Source organism: Vicugna pacos, chromosome 25 (genome assembly GCF_048564905.1).
Source record: "Vicugna pacos chromosome 25, VicPac4, whole genome shotgun sequence".
Lineage (NCBI taxonomy): Eukaryota > Metazoa > Chordata > Mammalia > Artiodactyla > Camelidae > Vicugna > Vicugna pacos.
The window spans coordinates 1,710,067-1,732,183 of NC_133011.1; the positions used below are offsets into that span (position 1 = coordinate 1,710,067).

The following is a 22,117-nucleotide window of genomic DNA, read 5'->3' on the forward strand; positions in this document are numbered from 1 at the left end:
AAGTAATGGAGCCAAGATTTGAAAATAGGCATTTTGTTTGTTTTTAGAGCCTGAATGCTTAGCCATCACCCTATATGGCATCTCTAATCTAGTTTTATTACCACATACCTTGCTTTCTCTGATATTCTTACTTACTCATCCGTTCTGTCTTCTCCTATTCTGTCACACAATGTATAAATCCATCTCTGCTTGGCAGCAGGTGTCTGTGTAAGTTAAGATGTGCGTATGTATGCAGTAATAGCAGTTTACATAATAGTACATATTTTCCAAGGCAAACCGTATTGCATTGCTTCTGCATGCCAGCTTGAGTCAAATATTGCATTCCAGAGGCTAGTCTGATCCCATCCATACATAGCCTTTGGTTTTGCATTAGAACCATTTTGCCTCACAGCTTCTTCCTAACAGTTCTCCATACCTTCCCCTGGGTGGATGCATGCCTAAGGCGGAAGATTCTTGAGAGCATACTCATTTGATTCTTCAGCTCTTTGCCAGAAACTCTGTCCAACTTTTCCTATCTGCTATAGTTCTTGTTTTCAACTCTGTTTTCTTGGCTCTGACTATAGATAGCTAACACTAGGTGCCAACTATGATTCCTAAGCCTGGACTACAGCCATTAACTGGTTTAAACCCCACATTAACTCTATGAGATAACTATTGTCATCCCCAGTTTCAAGATGTTGACATGAAGGCTAAGAGTATCCGAGTAGTGTACCCAGTGTCGCACAGCCAACAACAGCAGAGCTGACATGAAACCTTAGCTCTTTCACGCTTTTTTGTGTGATGCAGCTAAAAGAGTGCCTGGCACATAGAAGTGTATCCTTCTGCCTGGACACACTGGTTGAGTGTACAAGGAGATGATTTAAACCAGTAACTATAGATTGATGGGAGACATCTTTCTGGATTTTTTAAGGAAAAATGTGTGAAAGGATCTCAGAGTGATTTTTTTTTATAATTAAAGGTGGATTTCAATTATATGCCCCTTATATATTTTTGGAGATGTATTAGGAGAATACATTATGGATTTTTTAAACTATTTTTTCACCTATTTGGTTTTTTCCATCACAATTTCCAAGTAACTTTGAATATTGAAGCTTGTGAAGAAAAAGGCCTTATTGGAGTCTTGGGCAAATTCTGCTGTAAGTGGGAGAGGTCTTTAGAGGAATTTAAGGAATGGTGTTGGAAATATCTCTAGTATGCCAAACATGAACTCTTCAGGGAAGCTGAGATTTAAGTAGTTTTCCTACTTTACAGTATTACTAGTTCATTTTCTGAGTCAGGGAGGGAAAGAGAAAGTTTCTTTTTCAGTTGAAGTGAATGTTATTTCCTACGGGTTAGATTTTCAGTGAAAAGGAAAAGGTGAAAAGTATGAAGAATTCTCCCTTTCAGCATGGCCCACATAACCTAAGGCTGCCTCTACCTGATACAGCATTTCTGTCTGGAGTTCCTGCCACTTGACCTTCCTCTTGTGGTATGTTTCCCCTGAGGTGGTGTAGGATTCTCTTCTGGGAATAATGAGTCCCTAGGCAGCATGGTATTTGCTTTCATATAACAGTCCTGTCAAATCGCAAGTATCTTTTCTTGTAACATCCTTGTCTGGTTTTGGAATCAGAGTAATGCTGGCCTCACAAAAAGAGTTTGGAACAGTTCCCTGCTCTTCTATTTTTTTTTTTTTTTGGAATAGTTTGAGAAGGATTGGTATTAACTCTTTGAATGTTTGACAGAATTCACCAGTGAAGCCATCTGGTCCTTGACTTTTTTGTTTGTTGGGAGGTTTTTGATTCCTGACTCAATCTCCTTACTGCTAATTGTTCAGATTTTCTGTTTCATCATGATTCAGTCTTGGTAGGTTGTATGTTTCCAGAAATGTATCCATTTCTTCTAGGTTGCCCAAATTATTGACATATAATTATTTATATTGGTCTTTTATGATCCTTTGGACTTCTGTGGTATTAGTGATCATATCTCCTTCATTTCTGATTTTGTATTTTGAGTCTTCTCTCTTTTTTTCATAGTAAGTCTAGCTAAAGTTTTGTTAGTTTTGTTTATTTTTTTTTCAAAGAATTGTCTCTTAGGTTCATTGATATTATCTACTGTCTTTTAAATCTCTATTTCATTTATTTTTGCTCCAATCTTTATTATTTCCCTCCTTCTACTAACTTGGGGTTTCATTTGTTCTTTTTCTAGTTCCTTGAGGTGTAAATATAGGTTGTTTATTTGAGACTTTTCTTGTTTCTTGAGGTAGCATTTATTGCTGTGAACTTCCCACATAGAATTGCTTTTACAGCATCCCATAGATTTTGGTATCTTCCATTTTCATTTTCATTTGTCTCAAGGTATTTTTTTAAATTTCTCTTTTGATTTATTCTTTGACCCATTTGTTTTTTGGTAGCATGTTGTTTAATCTCCACATACTTGTGAATTTCAAGTTTTTTTCATGCAATTAATTTCTAGTTTTATACCTTTGTTGTCAGAAAAGATGTTTGATATGATTTCAGTCCTCTTAAATTTATTAAGACTTGTTTTCTGACCTAACATGTGATCTCTTTAAATACATCTGAAATCATAATAAATGTTTTCTATTTCTATATATCATGTAGATGGAGTTTTCTTTACCTATCCCCTCCCATGCTTTTTTTTCCCTCTCTGATACTTTGGAAGCTATAAACTGAATTTCTGTTCTTTTAAGTAGTTATTCTTAACTCTTTTTAAAAAGAAAGGTCAGCAAAAATACTTTATACTCTAACAGTAGAATTTGAAACTGAATATGGCAAGGAAATATTAGGGAGTTGGTGATAATTACCAAAAAAAAAAACTATATATAGGGTAGTATTGTGGTGGGAGTTTGGTGAGGGAAAGAACAGGAAGCCAATAGCAATGGAGAGCTGAGTATCAAAAACAGAATCTGCTGAAGCTGTTAGGATGGCCAGCACTGACTTTTCTTTAGAGAGCACTTTAGAAAATGGGCATTTTCTAAAATAAATAATGGCACCTTTAGTCAAAGTTTTCAAGCAAGCTCTTGGAATGTAGGTAATTATTCAGCTTTGATGAATACTAGAAGATGCTAAATATTGTACAAGTCCATTAGAAGCTATCGAACGGAAAAATGTCAGGCAACCAGAAAGACTTCAATCATCCCATCTTGTCTTAGAGAGAACTAATGGTTTTTACAACATCACCATAAAACTACTTACTTTAAAAGCCTCAGGTAGTGTGGGGATGTGTTGAGATAGGCTTTGCTAGAATCACATTTTAGGTAGGATGATAAATACAACCAAAGGAAATCTTTCAGTTGTAGTAACAATTTAGCCTTCAACAACTCCTTAGTCTGCCATGGATTTGCAATAGCAGCAGACTTTTAATTTATAATATAGATGTGTTTTCATAAAAATAAAGAATACAGATATGTTTTACATATAAATATGTTTTAAAGGCTAAATCCAAAATGGCACTGTGTCACTTCCACTGCATTCTGTGGGTCAAGGCAAGTCACAAAGCCTTCCCAGTTCAGGAGAAGAGGCAGTAAACCTCATCTCTCAATGAAAGAGGTGGCAGAAAGAAAGTTAATTGGCAGTAGTAAAAATAACGTTCCTTCTTATAGGCACAGTACTTGACAGATGTAATTTCATTCAATAATCTATAATACGTTAAATACCTCCTATGTATAAAGATTTGTATTAGGGTATGTAACAGTGAAGCAAACAGACAAGGCTACTGTCCTCATTGTTACCACTAGAAAGCAAACATTTCAGAAAGAGAAACCTGACTATATTTGTATGGTCCTTGTTTTGGCTGCTATGACAAAATACCACAGACTCTAGTTTATAAACAACAGAAATTTATTTCTCACAATTCTGGAGTCTGGAAGTCTGAGATCAGACTGATATGTAAAGTGAGACATATGTAATTAAAAATTTTCTAATAACATTAATGAAAAAGAAACAGATGGAATTAATTTTAATATTATGTTTTATTTAATGCATCATATTCCAAAGGATTATCATTTCAATGTAGGTCACTATGAAAAATTACTCAAGCTTTTACACTTTTTGTAATAGGTTTTCAAATAATATATTATTGAGTGAAGTGTGTAGTTTACACTTACACCACATCACAATTTGGACTAGCCACATTTCAAGTGCTCTTGGACAGCACAGTTCTGTTACTCCCCAGCCCTCAGTCATTTTCTGAACCATTTGGAGGCAAGAAAATCAGCGTGTCATTGAAATAATGTCCAAATGCCCTGAGCTGATACACACCGTACATCATTACTGTCATCTTTTGGGGAGTCAGTCCACTAAAAGTAACAGCCATATCTGAACAGCAGCCTTCTACTACTGGCTGACGGTTATTAGACATTGTCTCTCTAATAAGATGTGCAATTGGTTTTGTATTAAATATAGCTCTTCCTTCAGAATCCTCTGCATTTTCTGCAAGAACTCCCACATATTTCAGGCAGACTGCCAGCTGCATATCTGCAGATAACTCCCAAAAGGCCCTTTGCTCTGCACACTTTTTAGTCTTATTAAGAAAGCTGTTAAGTCTTTTCAGAGCCTCCATACTTAAGACAGTTCCTCCTTTCACAGTCACATATTTGAGGTCGCCAGATGTTGCAATGTGACCCAGGTAGAAAGGTTGTGATGCGTCCTTAGTAAACAGAAGATACTTTAAATTTTCAATGACAGCAAATGTAGTGGGGTGTGCAAGAAAGAACCAGCTGTAGTTGTCCCCATGCTTTTCAAAGACATGTTGGTAAGTTTTCCTCATCTGTGTCCACTTGTCATTTTCTTTATTAAACAAATTATCATTTTTAGTATTGTAGAGCTCTGCTTTGTCACAGTGTTTGGTCCAAGTCTCTTTCAGTACAGCCCAATAATGCTCATCATTGGATTCTCCAAGGATGATACAGTAAATACGGATATTTTTGCTAAGCTCCATGCGTTGCGCTTCGGAAATGTTTAAGAAATCTTTTGTGTTAGGTAGGCGGAGGTGATGATGCTCGTGGTCTTGAGTTCTACCTCTGTGTCGCATGTTAATTTGCCCAAACATAGTTATAAAAACACAGCAAATGCTCCCAACCAGCATACCGTTAAAAAATGATACACCTGTAGCGGAAACCATCTTTCAGGCGTTGAGGACAGCTCGCGTGGGTCAAACGCAGCCACAGGTGGAATCTATTGCCCAAGCCGTCCGGAGCCAGTGGCTACGCTCCCTGCGGGCCGCTCTAGCTGCCTGGGGCCACTTCTTGGTGGTTTCGAGAAGGGGGCGGGGCGGGGCCAGCGTATCGGCTATGGGGTGGTACCCAGAGTTACCCAGTTACCCAGAGTTACCCAGATTCCTGTGAGTTTGAGATGCTCTAGAAGTTCTGGGCGTCTGGGAGTATCAACCAACAATAAAACTGATAATGAACACAGATCAAGCCACAGACGGCTTGGGCTGACCAGACTTCAACACTCAGAAAAAACGAATTTGAAATTTAGTTTTACATCACGGTTGTGTATTCAGTATTTGGTTCACACCTCTTATGTTAATCTGCATTGGGTCCTTCATAAGACTTTTGTTTATTTTACTTGTAATATTCGTTTTAGTATTTTACTTTAAATCTCTGAACTTCTTATTCTCCACAGAACTTAAAAAAAAGAACAAACAACTTTTACATTCTCTGTGCCCTATGCGTTTGTGGACGTTTGTGGGTTTATTTAGAGTCTCTTCTGTACTGTTTCCATCACAATCTATAAGAATTAAAACTACTTAGTTGTGACTTAAACATCCCATCTACGGAGATTATGAGAATACACCACTTTCTGATATCATTGGGACTTTTTTTTTTTTTTTTGAAGTATAATCAGTTTACAATGTTGGGCACTGGGACTTTATGATCAACAAATCAAAATAGGACTTTGAGGTCTTACTATTCTCTTAGATTTAATTATAATTCTTAATACTATTGCCCAGTAATTTCTAACATACAGTCCAATGAAGAAAATTCTATTGATGAAAACTCATGTAGTACATATTACATTGTATTAAAAGAATAAAACCTTTGGTATTTTTTTTGATCAGTTTAAAAATATACGCTGAAAGAGCCTTCAGTGTGTTAAATTGTATGCCATTCGCATCCACTGAACTACTTTAAATATTCTTAAAGAATTCCAAAAGGGAAATATGAAATTTTAAAATATTTTCCCCTACTTTACAGATGCAGCAGCTTGAGAGACAAGTTATTGATGCTGAGCGTCAAGCAGAAAAGGCTTTTCAACAGGTAGGATATTATTTTATTGACAAAATTGTTTTCTGCCTCTACCAGTGTAAACATTGTTTTGCCCAAAACAGTCTCCTGAAAGTAGTCTTCAGCCCTCCTGTTCATCGTATCATGTTGACTGTTCATGAGCTGGATTCATAGAGAAAATTGAGACTCTAACATCATTTTGCTCCATGACAAATTTTCAAAAGGACAAAAATGCTTCCATCAGGAAGTTTTATCTTACTTCTGAAAAAATCAAATGTGACTTTTATCCCTAACCGTAATGAAATTTTATGTGTAAATATGTTCAAGGCAGCCTTACTTATAGTAATAGAGTTGGAAATAATATGAATGCTGTATTGTAGGACAAAGAGTAAGTGAACTGTGTCTACTCCATGAAATGTTAAAGAACCATTAAAATAATTATTACAAAGTATATATACAAATAAGGAAAAATGCGTAGAGTGACATTAGGAAAAATATACACAAAATTTTATACTTAATATGCTAATAGGTATGGAAGAGAAAAGTCAAACCTAAGAGTTAAAAAAAGCTATTAGGAAACACCCAAAATTTAACAGGTTTGTGGAATTATGGATGATTGGGTTTTTTCTTCTATATTTTTATACTTTCTAGTGTTTGTTTTGGTACTACTTTTATTTAAAAGTAATGTTTTAGTAAGTCAGTTAACCCTTTCTGAGCCTTGACAACAGTATAGTGGTTAAATGAGTGGCTTGGATGAGCCCACCAGCCTTAAAGTTTGTCTAAGGAGCCTAAATTGATAACCTCACATTTTATGAAAAAGATTCAGTCAGGAATTTCGAAAGTTTTAAATACAAAAGTATTTATTCCAAGAAGTGTATATTAAATTTCTTATACTTACTCTGAGGTTTTAATGTTTCTTTCCTTCAATTTGAGTAGTACCAAATCTTGTTTTCACCTAAAAAATTTTAATTTTATACAGGAGATTGTTTTAGTGGCCTGACAAATTTCTAAATAAACCCAATATAACCTAACACTTGATTTTCTTAAATTAGTTATTCTTGAGGAGCTTAAAACCTTGTTATGCAAAATTTCACACACTACAAGAGTAGAGAAAATAGTATAATGAACCCCTATCGTCAACTTCAACAGTTAGTTGACTCACTGTTAGTCTATCCCTCCACCCACCTGCTTGCTCCCCAACCCTACAATGGGTTATTTTGAAACAAATCCTAGATAACATATCATTCCACCCATGAGTATTGCAGCAACTCATCTAAAAATAAAGACTTAAAAATCGTAACTACAGTGCCATCACCACACCAGGAAATTACCAATAATTCTTTAAAACTTCAAGTATAGGTTTTGCTACAAGTACTAGTAGCAATTAAGGATGTATACTTTGCTTGTTTTTTTTGTATTTTATATTCTTTAGCTGATGGGACCAAATAGTAATTCTACTTATATCTATAAAAAGCCAATAATTAATAGTAAAGTCATGAAAGATCACCTATGTTCTAAAAGAGAGACTCCTATGTTTATGTCTCTCTATGCCAAGTGTGTTTTTCTGTAGTGGGCCCTATATGTGTGTCCCTGCTCAGCCCCACGCCTTGCTGCACACGTTTGCATTTTGTCCACCTCTCTGACTTTCATGTCTCCTTCCTTATCTTTCCCCTTCTGACTCTGGCCTTCCCTGTTGACATCTCTCTTTATCTGTACCCATGGCTGTCTCCGTACGTCTGTCTGCTCTTCCCTAGCTTTCCCTTCCCTTCCCTTTCTCTCTTTTAACTGCCCATATTATAGGAAAAAAAGGAAAGAAATTCAGGATGATTTTGCCTTTTCTTAAAGTTCTGAATTCACATATGCAGCAAATGTGTTTAGCTCTGAAAATTAAACTAAGTTTAAGTATTTTTTTTTGTGATTTTTATTCCCCCACCCCTCTGGTTCCCTGGATCTTAACAGAAAAAAGGAATCCCCATTCCCAATTCAAGCAAAGCATGGCAGTTTGTAAGCTATCAGGGCCCAACCACTGATCTTGATAAGTTAACAGGAAGAATTTCTTCTTTGAAGCTGTCTTTTGAGGATATCAGGTGTAAAGTTATTTAATTCTATGTGCTACATTTTTAAGCAAAAAGATACAATGATTGGTTGTTTATGCATACTGCCTTAAATCAACACTCTCCCCCCTCCCCACCATAAAAGAATGAAAACTACAAATCTCCCAGAGCTTCCATATAATTTAGGAAAATTTGTAGATATTTCTTTTTGTCACAAAACTTTAAGTTTATACAGTACCTGTTTTGCTATGCTTTAGAATAATTTTTTTCTTAAATATTTCATAATGATTCTAAAAGTTAACAGGAAATATAAACAGAGAGCAGATGAATTCTAAGGCACTGATTATATTACCTTTTTTTTGCCTTTGCAAGACTAAGTAACTATTTTTAATTTAGAGCAACTGAATCCTTTGCTATCTTTAACAGTTTCCATGGGACTGTGACTTATCTGCTGTTTATGTTACTTAAATTCAGCTTGTCCTTTGTCATTGAGCCATATCGTAAGACTTAAACTGTATTTATATTAACCAAGAAAGAATGTTTCACCACTAAAAGCAATAGTCAGCTGAAACCAGCTCGACTCTACACTTTAGCTTTGTACATTTTTCTCCTTGTTTATTAATGGGTGGGTGTCACCTGCATAACCATGAAATCAGTTCTTTATAGAACAAAGAAAATCACACATTCTTCCAGAGAAATCTTGGCAGTCTTTATACTTAAAGCTGCAGTATGTTTTTATTGTTGTTCGCAATTCTGAAAGCACTATGTGCAAATCAACCCAGTACTACTTAGGAGAACTCTTGTGAGGCAGAGAAGTGGCAAATAGCACATTTGAGAGATACTGATACACAGGATTCCTTCTCAAGTATCTGATTAGGTGTTTACTCCAGTCTAATACACTAATTTATGTTAATCAGAGAGGGGTAGATAATTTCCTCTGTAGAAGTTTGGTTTTCATTCTGTCCTTCTGGGCTCAATCCCTTGTCTGTATTTGATTCAGGTTTGGTAGGAGCTGGATTTAAATTTCCCTCTGACCATTCTAATATGTGAGCTAATCTGCCTTTTGTAAAGTTGGTTTTTAGTAGTATCCAAGTCATTTTTGGTTCTTAAAAAATGTTAACTATTCAACCATCCTAACATCCAAGACCTTGTGATGTTTTGCTTCATTGCGTAGAAACCTACTTGATCCACCACAGTTCCTTTTCACCTTCAGGGAGAATGGTTCTGACCCGACTGCATAAATTATGGAACACTCTGCCAAAATAATGATGTTTAAAATATGATCAGAATGATTAATTAATTTGCAATAAATTTCGAATAACTGGAAGACGATCTGGGATTCAAAATACTCTTAACAATTTCTTTCTGCATTGTATTTTGGAATGATTAAGTATCTTTGTCATATCATTGCATTGCTTATATAGAAATTGAAACTTTCAACCACCACTCAGAAATATAGTCACATCTTGATTACCTGTAGTGAGGGAGGGAGGAATGAGATTAGAAATGGGAAGAAGGAAATATGGATGTGGGCAGTTACAATGGGAACAATATTTGCAGATCCTGCTTTCTCCTGCATAGGCAAGATAGTGGAAAATAGCATTAGGAGTTGTGTCAGGATCCCCAAGACTACCTTCAGGTTTAATGATTCACCAGGAGGACTCTTAGAATCCCGGAAAGCTGTTATACTCATGGTTGTGGTTTATTACAGTGAAAGGATACAGATTAACAACGAAGGGAAAATGTACATAGGACAGAGTCCAGGAGACACCAGGGAGGAGCCTCCAGTTATCCTCTCGCAGTAGGGTTGCACAGGGATGCACTTGCTCCTCCCATCTGTGGTGTGTGATAGCATATACAAAGTATCGCGAACCAGGGATGTTCTGCCGAGCCCAGGTGTCTGGGGATCAGTCCAGTAGGAACGGAATGCGTGTGTAACCCACCTTAGCTACACAGTCTTCAGCTCCTTCAGAGGTCAAACTGATACAGAGTGACCCATGATCCAGGTAAATGAACAAAAATGGCATTCACCATAAATCACATTGTTAGCATAAATTGTCTGGTGTGGCCCAATATCTTGGATATATAAAAACAGCCTTATCAAATGGAATATTCCAAGGGTCAGAGGTTAGTTCCCAGGAGACAGTAACGGGCCAGTTCCTTTTTTGAAATATTCAGGCTTTGAGCACCCCAAGTCTGCTGAGTTAACCCTTCACTTCACAAGAGCTCAAAATCAACGAGGCTTTCGGGAAGTGGCTGAGGAGCGTGCCGAGGTGGTGGATGTAACGAGAGGATCTCCTGGAAGTAGAGGAGAAGGGTAGCCTGAAAATACAAAACATTCCTCACCAGAGGATATCCACGTATAGATAATTGCAAGAGTGTAGTTAACAACTAATTTGAATTTGTAGGTGTTTGTTAATTGACCATTCTCCGAGTAGTTAATATTTTTATATAGGTTCAAGTTAAATGAGTGGGAAAAGATCTGGCCTGTTTTCTGTGTACTTGTGGTGAGACATTTTTAAAGGCTGCTTGGTTTTTCTGTAGGCCTCTTAGCATCTATAGACCTCTTATTCACACTAATTGCCAAGGAAGGCTGGTGAATCCTGTGGAATTTTGTCTGAATAGGACCAGTTGGTCAGAAGGTTGCCTGTAACTACTTTGTGATCTGTCTCCCTAAGAGATTTTTCCACCTTTGTCAATATTTTTCTTGCCCAGGAAAATTGTTTATCTTAAAGTAATAGTCTAAGTAAGCAGTTGCACCAGGCAAAGATGCAGCCAAGGAGCCCTGACTGTAGCATCCGTTCATAAAATGAGAACACTTTTCAGATTGACTATGTTTTTCAGGGAAAAAGAGTACTCACAAATCATAATTTTTCAGGTCTGCAGGCCTTTTTAAAGCAATAATAGGGCAATTCTATGTGGCAGTCCAATGTCTGTAAGGTGGCTTGCTCCAACTTAATAAAAGGAGACTGTAGGTGTAGGTCTGGTATTATTTCCTTTTATTCTTATTTAGTTAATTCTGTTTTTCTTAAGGTATGTGATCTATTACTCTATGCCTGGAGGAGAACTACCATTTTGCACTTGGTCTCAGCTCTTCTTTCCCAGCTTCCACAGCTACAGGAAGCCCTGCATGGAACTGGCTATACTCTCTTAAGACTGACCCTTGGTATTTACTGTCCAGCTCTCTGTCCTGCTCTGGCTGTTCTTCATGACAGCATCTCTGATATAGACCTTTGTCCTCCATTCTCTTGGTCTGCAGTTCCTGCAGAAAGCCTGCTATATTATATTTAAAAATCTAAATCCTAAGATAACTTAAAATTATCATTTGGATAGTGGAATATGTTTTTTCTCCTCTTTTTTGGATCTACTTTTATTTTCATTTTTTCTAGCCACGTGGGTGGTATTTAAATAGGATACTTTTGGCATTTGAGTTGAATTTACATTTGTGCAGTGAACCCACGGATGAAACCTTGTATTCATGGTTAAAAAAACAAAACCAAACGCACCTTAACACCTTCCTTCTAGGAGCCCTCATTAGTCAAGTATTTTTGAGCTTTAAGTAAGTTCATTGTGATTTTTCAGAGGTGTTTAAATAGTTAAAGATTTTTCATCTTAACGATCAACTTTAATTTCTCAAATAGCTTTACATATTTTTCTTCTTTGCCCCCTTTAATGTAAAACATTGCTGAAATTGCATTCTCATCTATTTGAAATGTATAGAATAAAAGTCTTAATATTGTGTACTGTGCTCAGTGCTTTATTTTCTTTCTTATTGTCATTAACATGTCACACTTCCCTTCAAAGCTTTCATGTGCCCAAATGTGTTCTGCAGAAGATCCAAGCAGAACCAGTTCATCTTAGATTTTATAATCGAGGCACCAAACTCCCAGCCATACAGTGATCTCCTTTATCTTGTTTTATTTTCCCCATTCTCCTGATTACATTCTGTAACATACTGTATGATTTTTATGTCTTTACTGTATCTGTGATCTCTCTTACCCACTAGAATGTAATTTCAATGCAAATAGAGATTTGGGGGGTCTATTTTATTCACTGGTGTCTTCCCAGGATCTGGAATAGACCTGACACTTGGAAGGTATTCATTGAATATTTATTAAATTATTGAATCAATAAATCCTCAAGGAATGCACTCTCTTACCTATATTTTGACTCTTACACTCTTTTGCTTTCTATGATTTTATCATTGAGGATTTAAGGTTCTTTTGTTTTCCTTTAGCTTTGCATTGCGTATGTGTATCTTTTTCATCTAAATTCAAAATTTTTCCCCAATATGTGTTATTATATTGGGTCATCCAACCTGAGTTTTATCGCACCACTGACCTTCTTTACTTGATATTCTTACTTCGTTTAAATATGAAAAAATGAGGGCTGGAAACTTTCTGATTCTATGCTTGTATGAAATACTTTGCATATTATCATTGCTCTACTTAACATGTACATTTCTTTACATATAGCAATATCTGAGAATCTTTTTTTTGAAGTATAGATAATTTACTGTTTCAGGTGTACAGCAAAGTGATTCAGCTATGCAGACAGCTATATATTCTTTTTTAGATTCTTTTCCATTATAGATTATTGCAAGATATTGAATATAATTCCCTGTGCTAGGCAGTAGGTCCTTGCTGTTTATCTATTTTATATATAGTAGTGTGTATCTGTTAATCCCAAATTCCTAATTTGTCCCTCCCCTCTTTCCCCTTTGGTAACTGCAAATATGCTTTCTGTGTCCATGAGTCTGTTTCTGTTTTGTAAATAAGTTTATTTGTATCATTTTTTTAAACTCCACATATAAGTGATATCATATATTTGTCTTTGTCTTTGATTTCACTTGGTATAATAATCTCTAGGTCTATTCATCTTGCTGCAAATGGCATTATTTCATTCTTTTTGTGGCTGAATAATATTCCATTTTTTTTTTATCCATTTATCTGTTATTGGACATTTAGGTTGCTTCCATGTCTTGTCTATTGTAAGTAGTGCTGCTATGAACATTGGGGTGAATTCTGAGACTCTTATGTAGCCTTATGCATCTCAGAGGTAACACCACTTGGCAAAATAATCTTCAGACTTTATAATTGTTAAATACATTAAAACTTGCAGTTCATAGCTAAACAACAGGTTTCTCCTGTATAGCACAGGAAACTATATTCAATATGTTGTAGTAACCTATAATTAAAAAAATATGAAAACGAATATATGTATGTTTATGTATGACTGGAACATTGTGCTATACACCAGAAACTGACACAACATTGTAAACTGACTATACTTCAATTAAAAAAAAACAAAAATTTGCTGCTCAGCATTTCCCTTTTATGATGACACTTTTTAGGAATCTATTTAATGTTTAAGTAAAATTCTAAATTTAATACTATGATAAATTAAGTACATGCATAATTTAAATATTTTATGCTCTGACTTTAGGTACAAGTTATGGAAGAGAAATTAAAAGCAGCTAATATTCAAACCAGTGAATCAGAGACAAGGTTGTATAAAAAGTGTCAAGATCTGGAAACCCTAATACAGGAAAAAGATGACATCATTCAAAACTTGGAACTGCAACTTGAAGAGCAGGTTAGGAAAAGTTTGATCATCAAAGAGTTCTAAATATGTGCATTCATTTACGCATAATAGCAAAGATTAAAAAGAGAGAGCCTAAATTTAGATCAGAAATCTTACTTATTTGGTTAACCCATAGAATTTCATCACATCTGTTGGTGAAAGGTGCAAGTTAAAGTGACATCCACTTCAAGTCCGGGGTGATTCCAAGGAAGCATCTACTGCTTTTTGGATGTGACAATACTCCTTAAGTTGAAAATGCTTGGTTATCAGTGGGCATTTATGTCTGTAAAATGTTTGAAACAAATATTTGCTTTAGATTATTAGAGTGTTGGAAATGTTTATAGAACATTAAAATTTAAATATATGTTTGACACTAATCCTTCTTAGAAGTGCGTACACTATTGACATCAAGTATAGTATTTAGTTTATTCTTAAAAATGTTTTTAGGAAAATTTTCATTAGGGTTATTTACTTAGAAGATCATTTAGCATCACTAAGTATAACCACTATAAAGTTGTTAAATGTTTAATCATTTATTTTCAGTATTTTTAAAATTTCTCTGAGGGGATCAGCATTCCTTTAGATCAGTGGTTTTCAGCCTCAGCCCACCCACTGAGATTTATATGATAGTCATATTCCCAGTGGTTTTGTGACCATGACCAGAATTAAAAATTGGTAGATGTGAGCTAGAGTTTCTCAGTCTTTATTTTTTCTCGATCTTTTAAAACTAGCACTCCAGGGGAAAATAAGCCATACCCCAGAGGAGATTCTCATTCTCCCCTCCCTGCTCTGGTTGACTGCTGTTCCACTGTCCTCAACCCCAGACCATTTCCAGAAATGGTTTATTTTGTTGATTAAATTCTCTGGATTGATTTCAGTATATGATCTTTCAGAGAAAGAGAATAGCAGATGTTAAAACTAGAAATATTTGTGTATGCCTTTATTACTGTATCTGCTGACAATCATTCTCATTTTTTCCTGTTTGGTAATGTGAAGGTAGATGTTTTAACTTGGAAAGAGTTTGTAGTGAACTTGCCTTTTATATCTATGATGTAACATTTCCAGACCAGTGAGCTTATGTTTCAACTAAACAAACTGCTAATGTTATTTCAGAAACACATAAGGATTCAAGAAGCTAAAGTAATAGAAGAGAAAGCAGCTAAGATCAAAGAATGGGTAACAGTTAAGTTGAATGAGGTATTTATTGCCATATCTGTCTTTTCTTTACCTTTTGGTTCTTTTGAATAGAAAAGTCATCAGAAAATCTGAATGAAACAAAATTCTGATCAGTTGGTGGTGCTGCTGGCTTTTGGTAAATGTGAGATAGGTAGCTATCATTTTAATGTATTTCTAAAATTAAAAGCATTGATAGACTTGTGGTAATCAGTATTAAGTACCCTCATTCTGATTAGTTGACTTTAGTTCTCATTAGTTAATATTAAATAGAGAATATATGTGTATATCTCATAAAATTAATGTATTCAGTATCTGAGAAATACACATTATTTAGTTTATATGGCAGATTAAATGCTGGAATAACTTGGTATTTTACTGTGGAAAAAAGCATAGGAATGAAAAACAATGAAAACTTTTAGTTCTTAAAAAGAAATATATTAAAGCTGCAGTAATCTAGGTTGGTAATCTGTGCTGATAAATTCATCTGATGTTTACTTATTTCTTTTGTATTTTGCTCATGTGTAATTAGATATTAACATTTTCTAATTATTATAATTTACTAGTATATTTTAGAAAAATTATCCCTGTTTAGAAGAAAACCATTATGTTCTTTTAGCTGGAATTGGAGAATCAGAATCTGCGTTTGATCAACCAAAACCAAACTGAAGAAATAAGAACAATACAGTCAAAACTGCAAGGTACGAGCACTTTGACTAAGACAACCTAATTGGATTCACTTGCCTGTTACTACTGAGCACTTGGAGTATGACTACCACAACTAAGGAACTGAATTTTACATTTTATGTAATTTGAATTGACTTAAATTTAAATAGCCATACATCCATATCAGCATAGCTAGACAGCAGTGAATAACTCAAAGGAAGTAATACTAATTTGCACATTTAATCGGAAGTATGTTTACTTTTAAAAAATCAATCTTGCTGTTTTCCATTTTCACTCTGTAGCATTGTGATCAACAAGGACTGAAATTTTTGCAACCTAAATATTTTGAGCAGAATTTTATAATGTGAATTAACCTTTTGCATTTTTCCAATGCTTAGGGTTACTTTCTTTCTTTTCAACTTTAAAGCCTAAGGATAGGTGGTAAAGTTAAAGATAGAGATTTACTTATTATGCTACTCCTTATGCTCAAGTGCTCACTGAGCTGAGGAGGAGGTGAATCAGCAGGGTGTATGGATAGCCCATGCATATTAGACCCATGGCCCAGTATAGTGCTTTTCAAACTTTTATTTAGGAGCAGAACCCTTTTGAAAACGTTTTTTCCCCCCTGTAGAATCTCAAGAGGTAAAAGAGGTAAAAGCATTATTGGATGATGGGTCCAGAGTTCTGCAGACTCAGTCTCACCTATGCCTCTTCTTGCATTTCTTGTATCCTCTGTGACGTTTCCACAAAGCCCTGGGGTTTCCTAGAATGCTAGACGCTACTCAGTTATCAGTTGCTATTTAGCTTAACCCTTTGCTGCTGTAATTTCTTTGGAAACTTTTCTTACTGTCACTGGGATCTCCAACCTTTTGATCTTAGAAGCAGCAATGCTACAAGTCCCAGAAGATGACTTAAACCCATGCTTAGGTGCATGAGTAATCACTACCCTAGCTGTCTAAATTCTCTATCTAACAACTGTCCCCCTCCTTTTTTTTCTCTAAGGATGTGATTAAGGCTCTTCATGTTGTGGTCACCATAGACCAAGCCCCTTCATCTGGTTTCTTATGAGAAGCATACTGAAAACTAAGCTAAGCAAAAAAGTTATTCCAGTGATCATGTGATATTTGCCCCAGTGATCATCTAAATTTTCCTGGGTTGTCTTGGCAACCAGGGCCTCAGCCCCTTTTTTCTCACTGATGGTAGCATTTCCAAGCAATTATTTTTTACCAATACTTGACTTTGCAAGAAGCTGTAACTCTCTAGTTGTTTATAAGCTGGTTTTGGTTTTTTTTGGCTTGTTTGTGGGTTTTTTGTTTGTTTGTTTGAGCATTAACTATTTGTAAGGGGATTAGATATATTTCTCTTTGCAGTTAAAAATATTTTGCACATTCAAAATAAATAAACTGATTTTAAATATTGGTGTGTGAGACCAGACACTGAGGGTTCCATGTTACTATACATAAATAAAGATGAACTTCAAGCTTTTTTCCTAGTATAAGGAGTGATTTGTCCAAGTTTTACAAACTGTTATTTAAAAAATTCAGGTCTTAATTTTGATTAATGATCTTGCAGAAGTTCAAGGGAAGAAGTTGTCTGCTGTCTCTACGCCAAAGCTTTCAGAAGGCCAGCGCCTGAGCAGTTTGACCTTTGGGTGCTTTTTATCCCGAGCAAGGAGCCCTCCTCAAGTAGTAAAATCGGAAGAAACAAGCAAGATACCATCTAAAGAACCCGAGTTCACTGAAGGAAAAGACATAGAAGGTATTTATGGACTAAAGGAATTTACTTCGACATTTTTTAAAAAGGAAGAATCATTTGCGAAGATTAATCCAAACATAGCTTAATTTTCCTTATTTTCTTCTTGACCACTTGATGCTGTACGAGACTATTTCTAAAGCACAATACAGCATTTAACTTTGTGTATCTAGTTATCTTGTACTTTTTTTGAGACTCTTTGCCAGTGAAGCACAGGAAAAACTGGTTTTCCCTTCTTGGTACTTTTTTCCGTAGTAGGTAGCAGTAATATTTAAAATTAAAAAGTATATAGTCATACCTACAAGTACTTGTTTTAACTGAGTTTCAGATTAGAAGTATGAATTTTCTATTCATTATTTGAAGTGTAAAAACTATCTATTACTCAATATGAAGTCAAATGTGACGTGACAAACTTATAAAGGAAAAGAACACCAGGGGACAATTTAGTAACTGCTTTGATTTTCCCTTTATTGTCTCAAAGAGGAAAATATTTATCGGGATGTTTAAGCCCTGGACCTGTGTGCAGATTTCTACCCACTTTTGTCTTACAGCCCCTCTAAATTTTGCTTTATTATGCAACTGCTGGCTTTGCCACCACTTGTACGACTTTTCCCAGTTATTTTAGAGAAGCTTGAATTTGCCTCTTCTATTTTCGGTTCCTGTTTCCTTCCTCCAGAGGAGAAAAATTATAGCTCTCAAAGCTGTGTTGATTATGAAGTTCTGAAAACTACATAATGTTTTTCTATTCTGAAGGCTTCTTTGACACCTGCTTGTATGTCGTTACTTGGGTTTTTTTTCTTTTTGAGAAGTCGTTTTGACTTTTTCCCTGTTTTCTAACAGTCAGTTGAGTATAGGTTGCCTGTCCTACAGCTCTTGCTTATTTGCAGATTTAACAAACTGCCTGACACCGAGTTGTAGAGTGTATTTGTTGTGCTTCCTGTATCTGTAATTATGAAGGTCCTGCCTATGTGTTCATGTTTTCTTTTGTACTCTCCTATCTAAATTTTTAGCTTACTGTTTATGAAGTCAGTGGTTCATTTTAATAATTATGTTATAAACAGAAACAGCCATATCTAAAGACGTTTTTAAGAGTGTTATTCTTATTGTAAAGACACATTTTGTAGTTATGATTAAACCAAAAGTAGAGTGGGTCAGGCTTTTCTCTGTGTATATTTTCTTCATGGTTTTGCATATTTCATGTATTGAAGCTTGGGAACAAAGTTTGTTTTTTAAACTATAGCTTTACATTTATTATGTAAATTATACTTATTATTTAAGTTTATTTATGATAATTTTGGAATTTTGTAGAAAGAGGGTTGTCATTTTCTTTGCTTCAAGAATGGAATTAATGGTGTTCATTTTTTTAGCGGTCTCTTTCTTAGATAGTCAGCATTGCCTTATTCCTCATTTTGCTCTTGTATTCTCTCTCCCCTAGACTATTGTTAGTTTTTTTTTTTCCAACATGTTTCTTTCTAAAAAGGAATTTCATTTGGATACTATTCTATTGAAGGGTTAGGGCTCCGTGTTTTATAGAAAGCTTAATAGGTTTCAAACTTGAATTTAGAAAAAGACATACGACTAAAAAAGGGATAATGTAAATTGACTTTATTCATATGAAAATTCCAGTTTGTACAGTGTGGTTACATAAAGCTAAATGTACAGAAAGATTGCATGATGAAAGGCAGCAGGCCAATATAATGTGTGCTTTTCTAGAAATGGAAATTCCAGAAAAGTCTATCGATAACCAAATTCAAGAAAACAACCGAGGTCAGAGAACATTGCACCAAACCCCTTGTGTCTCAGAACAGACTCGGAAAACAAGGACAAGCTTTGTGACGGATGGTGGCATGTCCCAACATTCTGGGGCTCCTGGGAGTGACTGGAGTTCCGATGAGGACGACGGGGGTAAAGGAAGATCCAAGTCCAGGTACACGTCCACCCTTTCCAGCCACACCTCAGAGGAAGGGGTCCAGTGTAGCCGCATGGGCAGCGAGATGTATCTCACAGCCTCTGATGACAGCAGCTCTATATTTGAAGAAGAGACTTTCGGCATAAAGAGACCAGAACACAAGAAGCTGTATTCTTGGCAACAGGAGGCACAGTGGAAGGCTCAGAATTGTCCTCTAGGAAAGGGAAATTCTGAATCAAGTAAAAAGGAGCATGATAGCTCCTCAGATGAACTGAATAAAAAATTTCAGTCTCAGAGACTGGATTATTCATCTTCATCAAGTGAGGCCAACACCCCAAGCCCTATTCTGACCCCAGCTCTGAGTCCAAAGCATCCTAACTCACTCCTCGGAAAAGGCACACAACTCGTGCTTTCCTCAAACCTGCCTCCTCCAAAGTTAAGGATTCCTAATGTTTTCAGCATTAGTGTAGCCCTAGCCAAAAGACACCTAAGCCAGCCACAGTTAAGTTCCGACAGGATGTTTGGTACAAACCGAAATGCTATAAGCATGATACGGCCACTGAGACCTCAGGAAACAGATCTCGATCTAGCTGATGGCGACAGTACAGAAATTTTAGAGAATATGGACACGAGTTGTGATGATGGATTATTTTCCCACGACTCCCTGGAATCCCCGTGTTCAGATGACCAGGAAACCTGCGACTCAGCAAAGAAGGCGGCCTGCGGCAAACCTCCAACTCCTCCCCTGCACCGGTTTCCCTCCTGGGTAAATTATATCGCTGTGCACAATGCACACACACTCATTTTTTCTGAGCATTCATTTTTAGGTTTTACTTTACTTCTTGTCCTGTTTCTTTTCAAATCCAGCTTTGTTCTGTCAATCCCCAGTTTTCAGAATTCAGTCTCCCCCTATTTTTCCCCCAGAGTTCTGAACCAGTTGAAAAATAAGACAAGGATAAGACAAATGGGAGACCAAAATGTTACCTTTATTACCAATAAAACTGATTTTAGACAATTGGTGGGCAAATGAACCCATACGGCACCCAGGAAAGAGCTGGATCTATTCACCCAGTCCCGGGTAGCTCTGGACCAACCACCACAGCTTCCTCCAGTGAGGCCCCGCTCCTGTAAAGCTTGCATCCTAGACAAAGAGCAAATGGTTGTTTCCTGCACAAGCTACTTCTCAGGAGAAAGGAGGGAGGAAGGTGCTGGGCTCTGCACGTCCAGTTTCTCCTAGGCTAACCTATCACGTTGAGCCACTCTTCCTTCTTGGAGAGGAGGAAGTGAAAGATTGGAGCAAGGTCAGGTGTGCTCAATATTTGGAGCCCTCTCCATGTGGAAGAAAACATCAGAGGTGGAGACAAAAGTTTCTTCCTAACCGTGTAACACTTTTGGGTGAATTCTGGTCCAGGACACTTATTGATCATCAAGTTTTAAACTTAGTTATTTACTTGATTGGCTTTAAGAGAAACTTAATTGTACTCTTCATGAACTTATAAATCCATTGCTTTAACCAAAAGCATCTTCCTGTGTATCTAGAATAGACTGAAATTTCTTCCATTGAAACACTGATCATTAATACAATAATTTTGTGATTCTTCTTTGGAATCGCTAGATTAAAAAAAATCTTCCTATATTTGAAACAAAGTGAAATTATTCTGTTTGTAGATTTAAGTTTTCCTTCACATATGGGCATAATTTAACCTTTGGCCTCCAGAGAATCATATGGGTTATGGGATTTTGGGGGGTTTTGGAGTCATGTTCTGTTATTATTTTTTATTTAGTGATGAATGCAGTTTTAAGTAAATTAAGGCAACTGTGTTTTCCTACTATAAATCCAGACCTTGAGATGTATCTGCTCACTCTTACTTTTAAAAGAACATTTCATTGCAGTGCCACATGAAACCATCTGCAGTTTATTACTGAATTCTGGATAGCATAAAAAATTGGACGTTATTGGCTTGTGAACCTCTGGAATTCCAATTATGTTACCCGTTAGGCAGTCAGGAGTTGAAATTTTGCCTCTTTTATTATGTTGAGATTTTCAGAGATTTAGGTCCGGCTTTCAAGTACGTTTTCTTTGGCAAGCCATTTTGACTACTTTTTTTTGCCTTTCTTCTCCTTGTCTTCTGAAGCTATCCAGTCCTGAAAAAGTAGCATTGCTTTATAAAAGCCTTCTAGCAGACTGGCCAAGTTTGAGGTGTTATTTCTGTTTGTTAGGGAAATTCAAGTTTCAAGGAAAAGAGAAATATTGTAGTTGCCTCACTTTATGAGAGTTCAGGGATTTTTAAGAGTTTATTTTCAGGCACAGCCCATCCTCATTGAACTGGAATATCATTCAGAAATACAGTCGTCACTCTCGTGGGACAACAGGTGATGATTCAGCAGCCCCTCTGAGAGTCAGCTCCTTAGAAACAGGTGACACCTACTGTCCCTGGTCCAGTGGCTCAGCTCGTCCTCTCCTGTCTGCAGGGACTCTCTGCTTCTCTCACTGCTGCCAACTGCTCTCCTTTGCTCTCTCATGGCTCAAAGGGCCTCACGTCTTCTACTTACTGCCTTAATTTTGTATGTCTTTTCCACTCTGCTGTGTGTCTCTCTGTGTCTGTCTCACAATCATGCTCTCAAAGAAACAGCACTTGATTCATTCGTTCAGCCACTCTTCAACCTAAAGTGTCTCAGATGGTTAGAGATCTCATGCCTGTTGCTTCACAGGCCACTGGCTACCACGGTCCCGAGGAGGACTGCCTTGCTGCC

At 36.3% G+C, this 22,117-nt stretch overlaps 2 protein-coding genes across 2 annotated transcripts in view; one reads left to right on the forward strand and one right to left on the reverse strand.

The window, feature by feature from the left end:
• LOC102537131 (pleckstrin homology domain-containing family H member 2-like) overlaps nt 1–22,117 on the forward strand; it is an 85,563-nt gene that overhangs the window by 11,233 nt on the left and 52,213 nt on the right. Inside the window, exons 3-8 of the mRNA XM_072949423.1 lie at nt 6,197–6,259; nt 13,726–13,875; nt 14,977–15,060; nt 15,656–15,737; nt 17,275–17,460; nt 19,168–20,129. Coding sequence (XP_072805524.1) covers nt 6,197–6,259; nt 13,726–13,875; nt 14,977–15,060; nt 15,656–15,737; nt 17,275–17,460; nt 19,168–20,129 — 1,527 coding nt within the window. The remainder of the gene's footprint in view (nt 1–6,196; nt 6,260–13,725; nt 13,876–14,976; nt 15,061–15,655; nt 15,738–17,274; nt 17,461–19,167; nt 20,130–22,117) is intronic.
• Nucleotides 3,949–5,170, reverse strand: LOC140689091 (C1GALT1-specific chaperone 1-like protein). The gene has a single exon (XM_072949378.1). It carries the CDS (start codon nt 5,116–5,118, stop codon nt 4,174–4,176), a length of 945 nt encoding a protein of 314 aa, XP_072805479.1. The 5' UTR covers nt 5,119–5,170; the 3' UTR covers nt 3,949–4,173.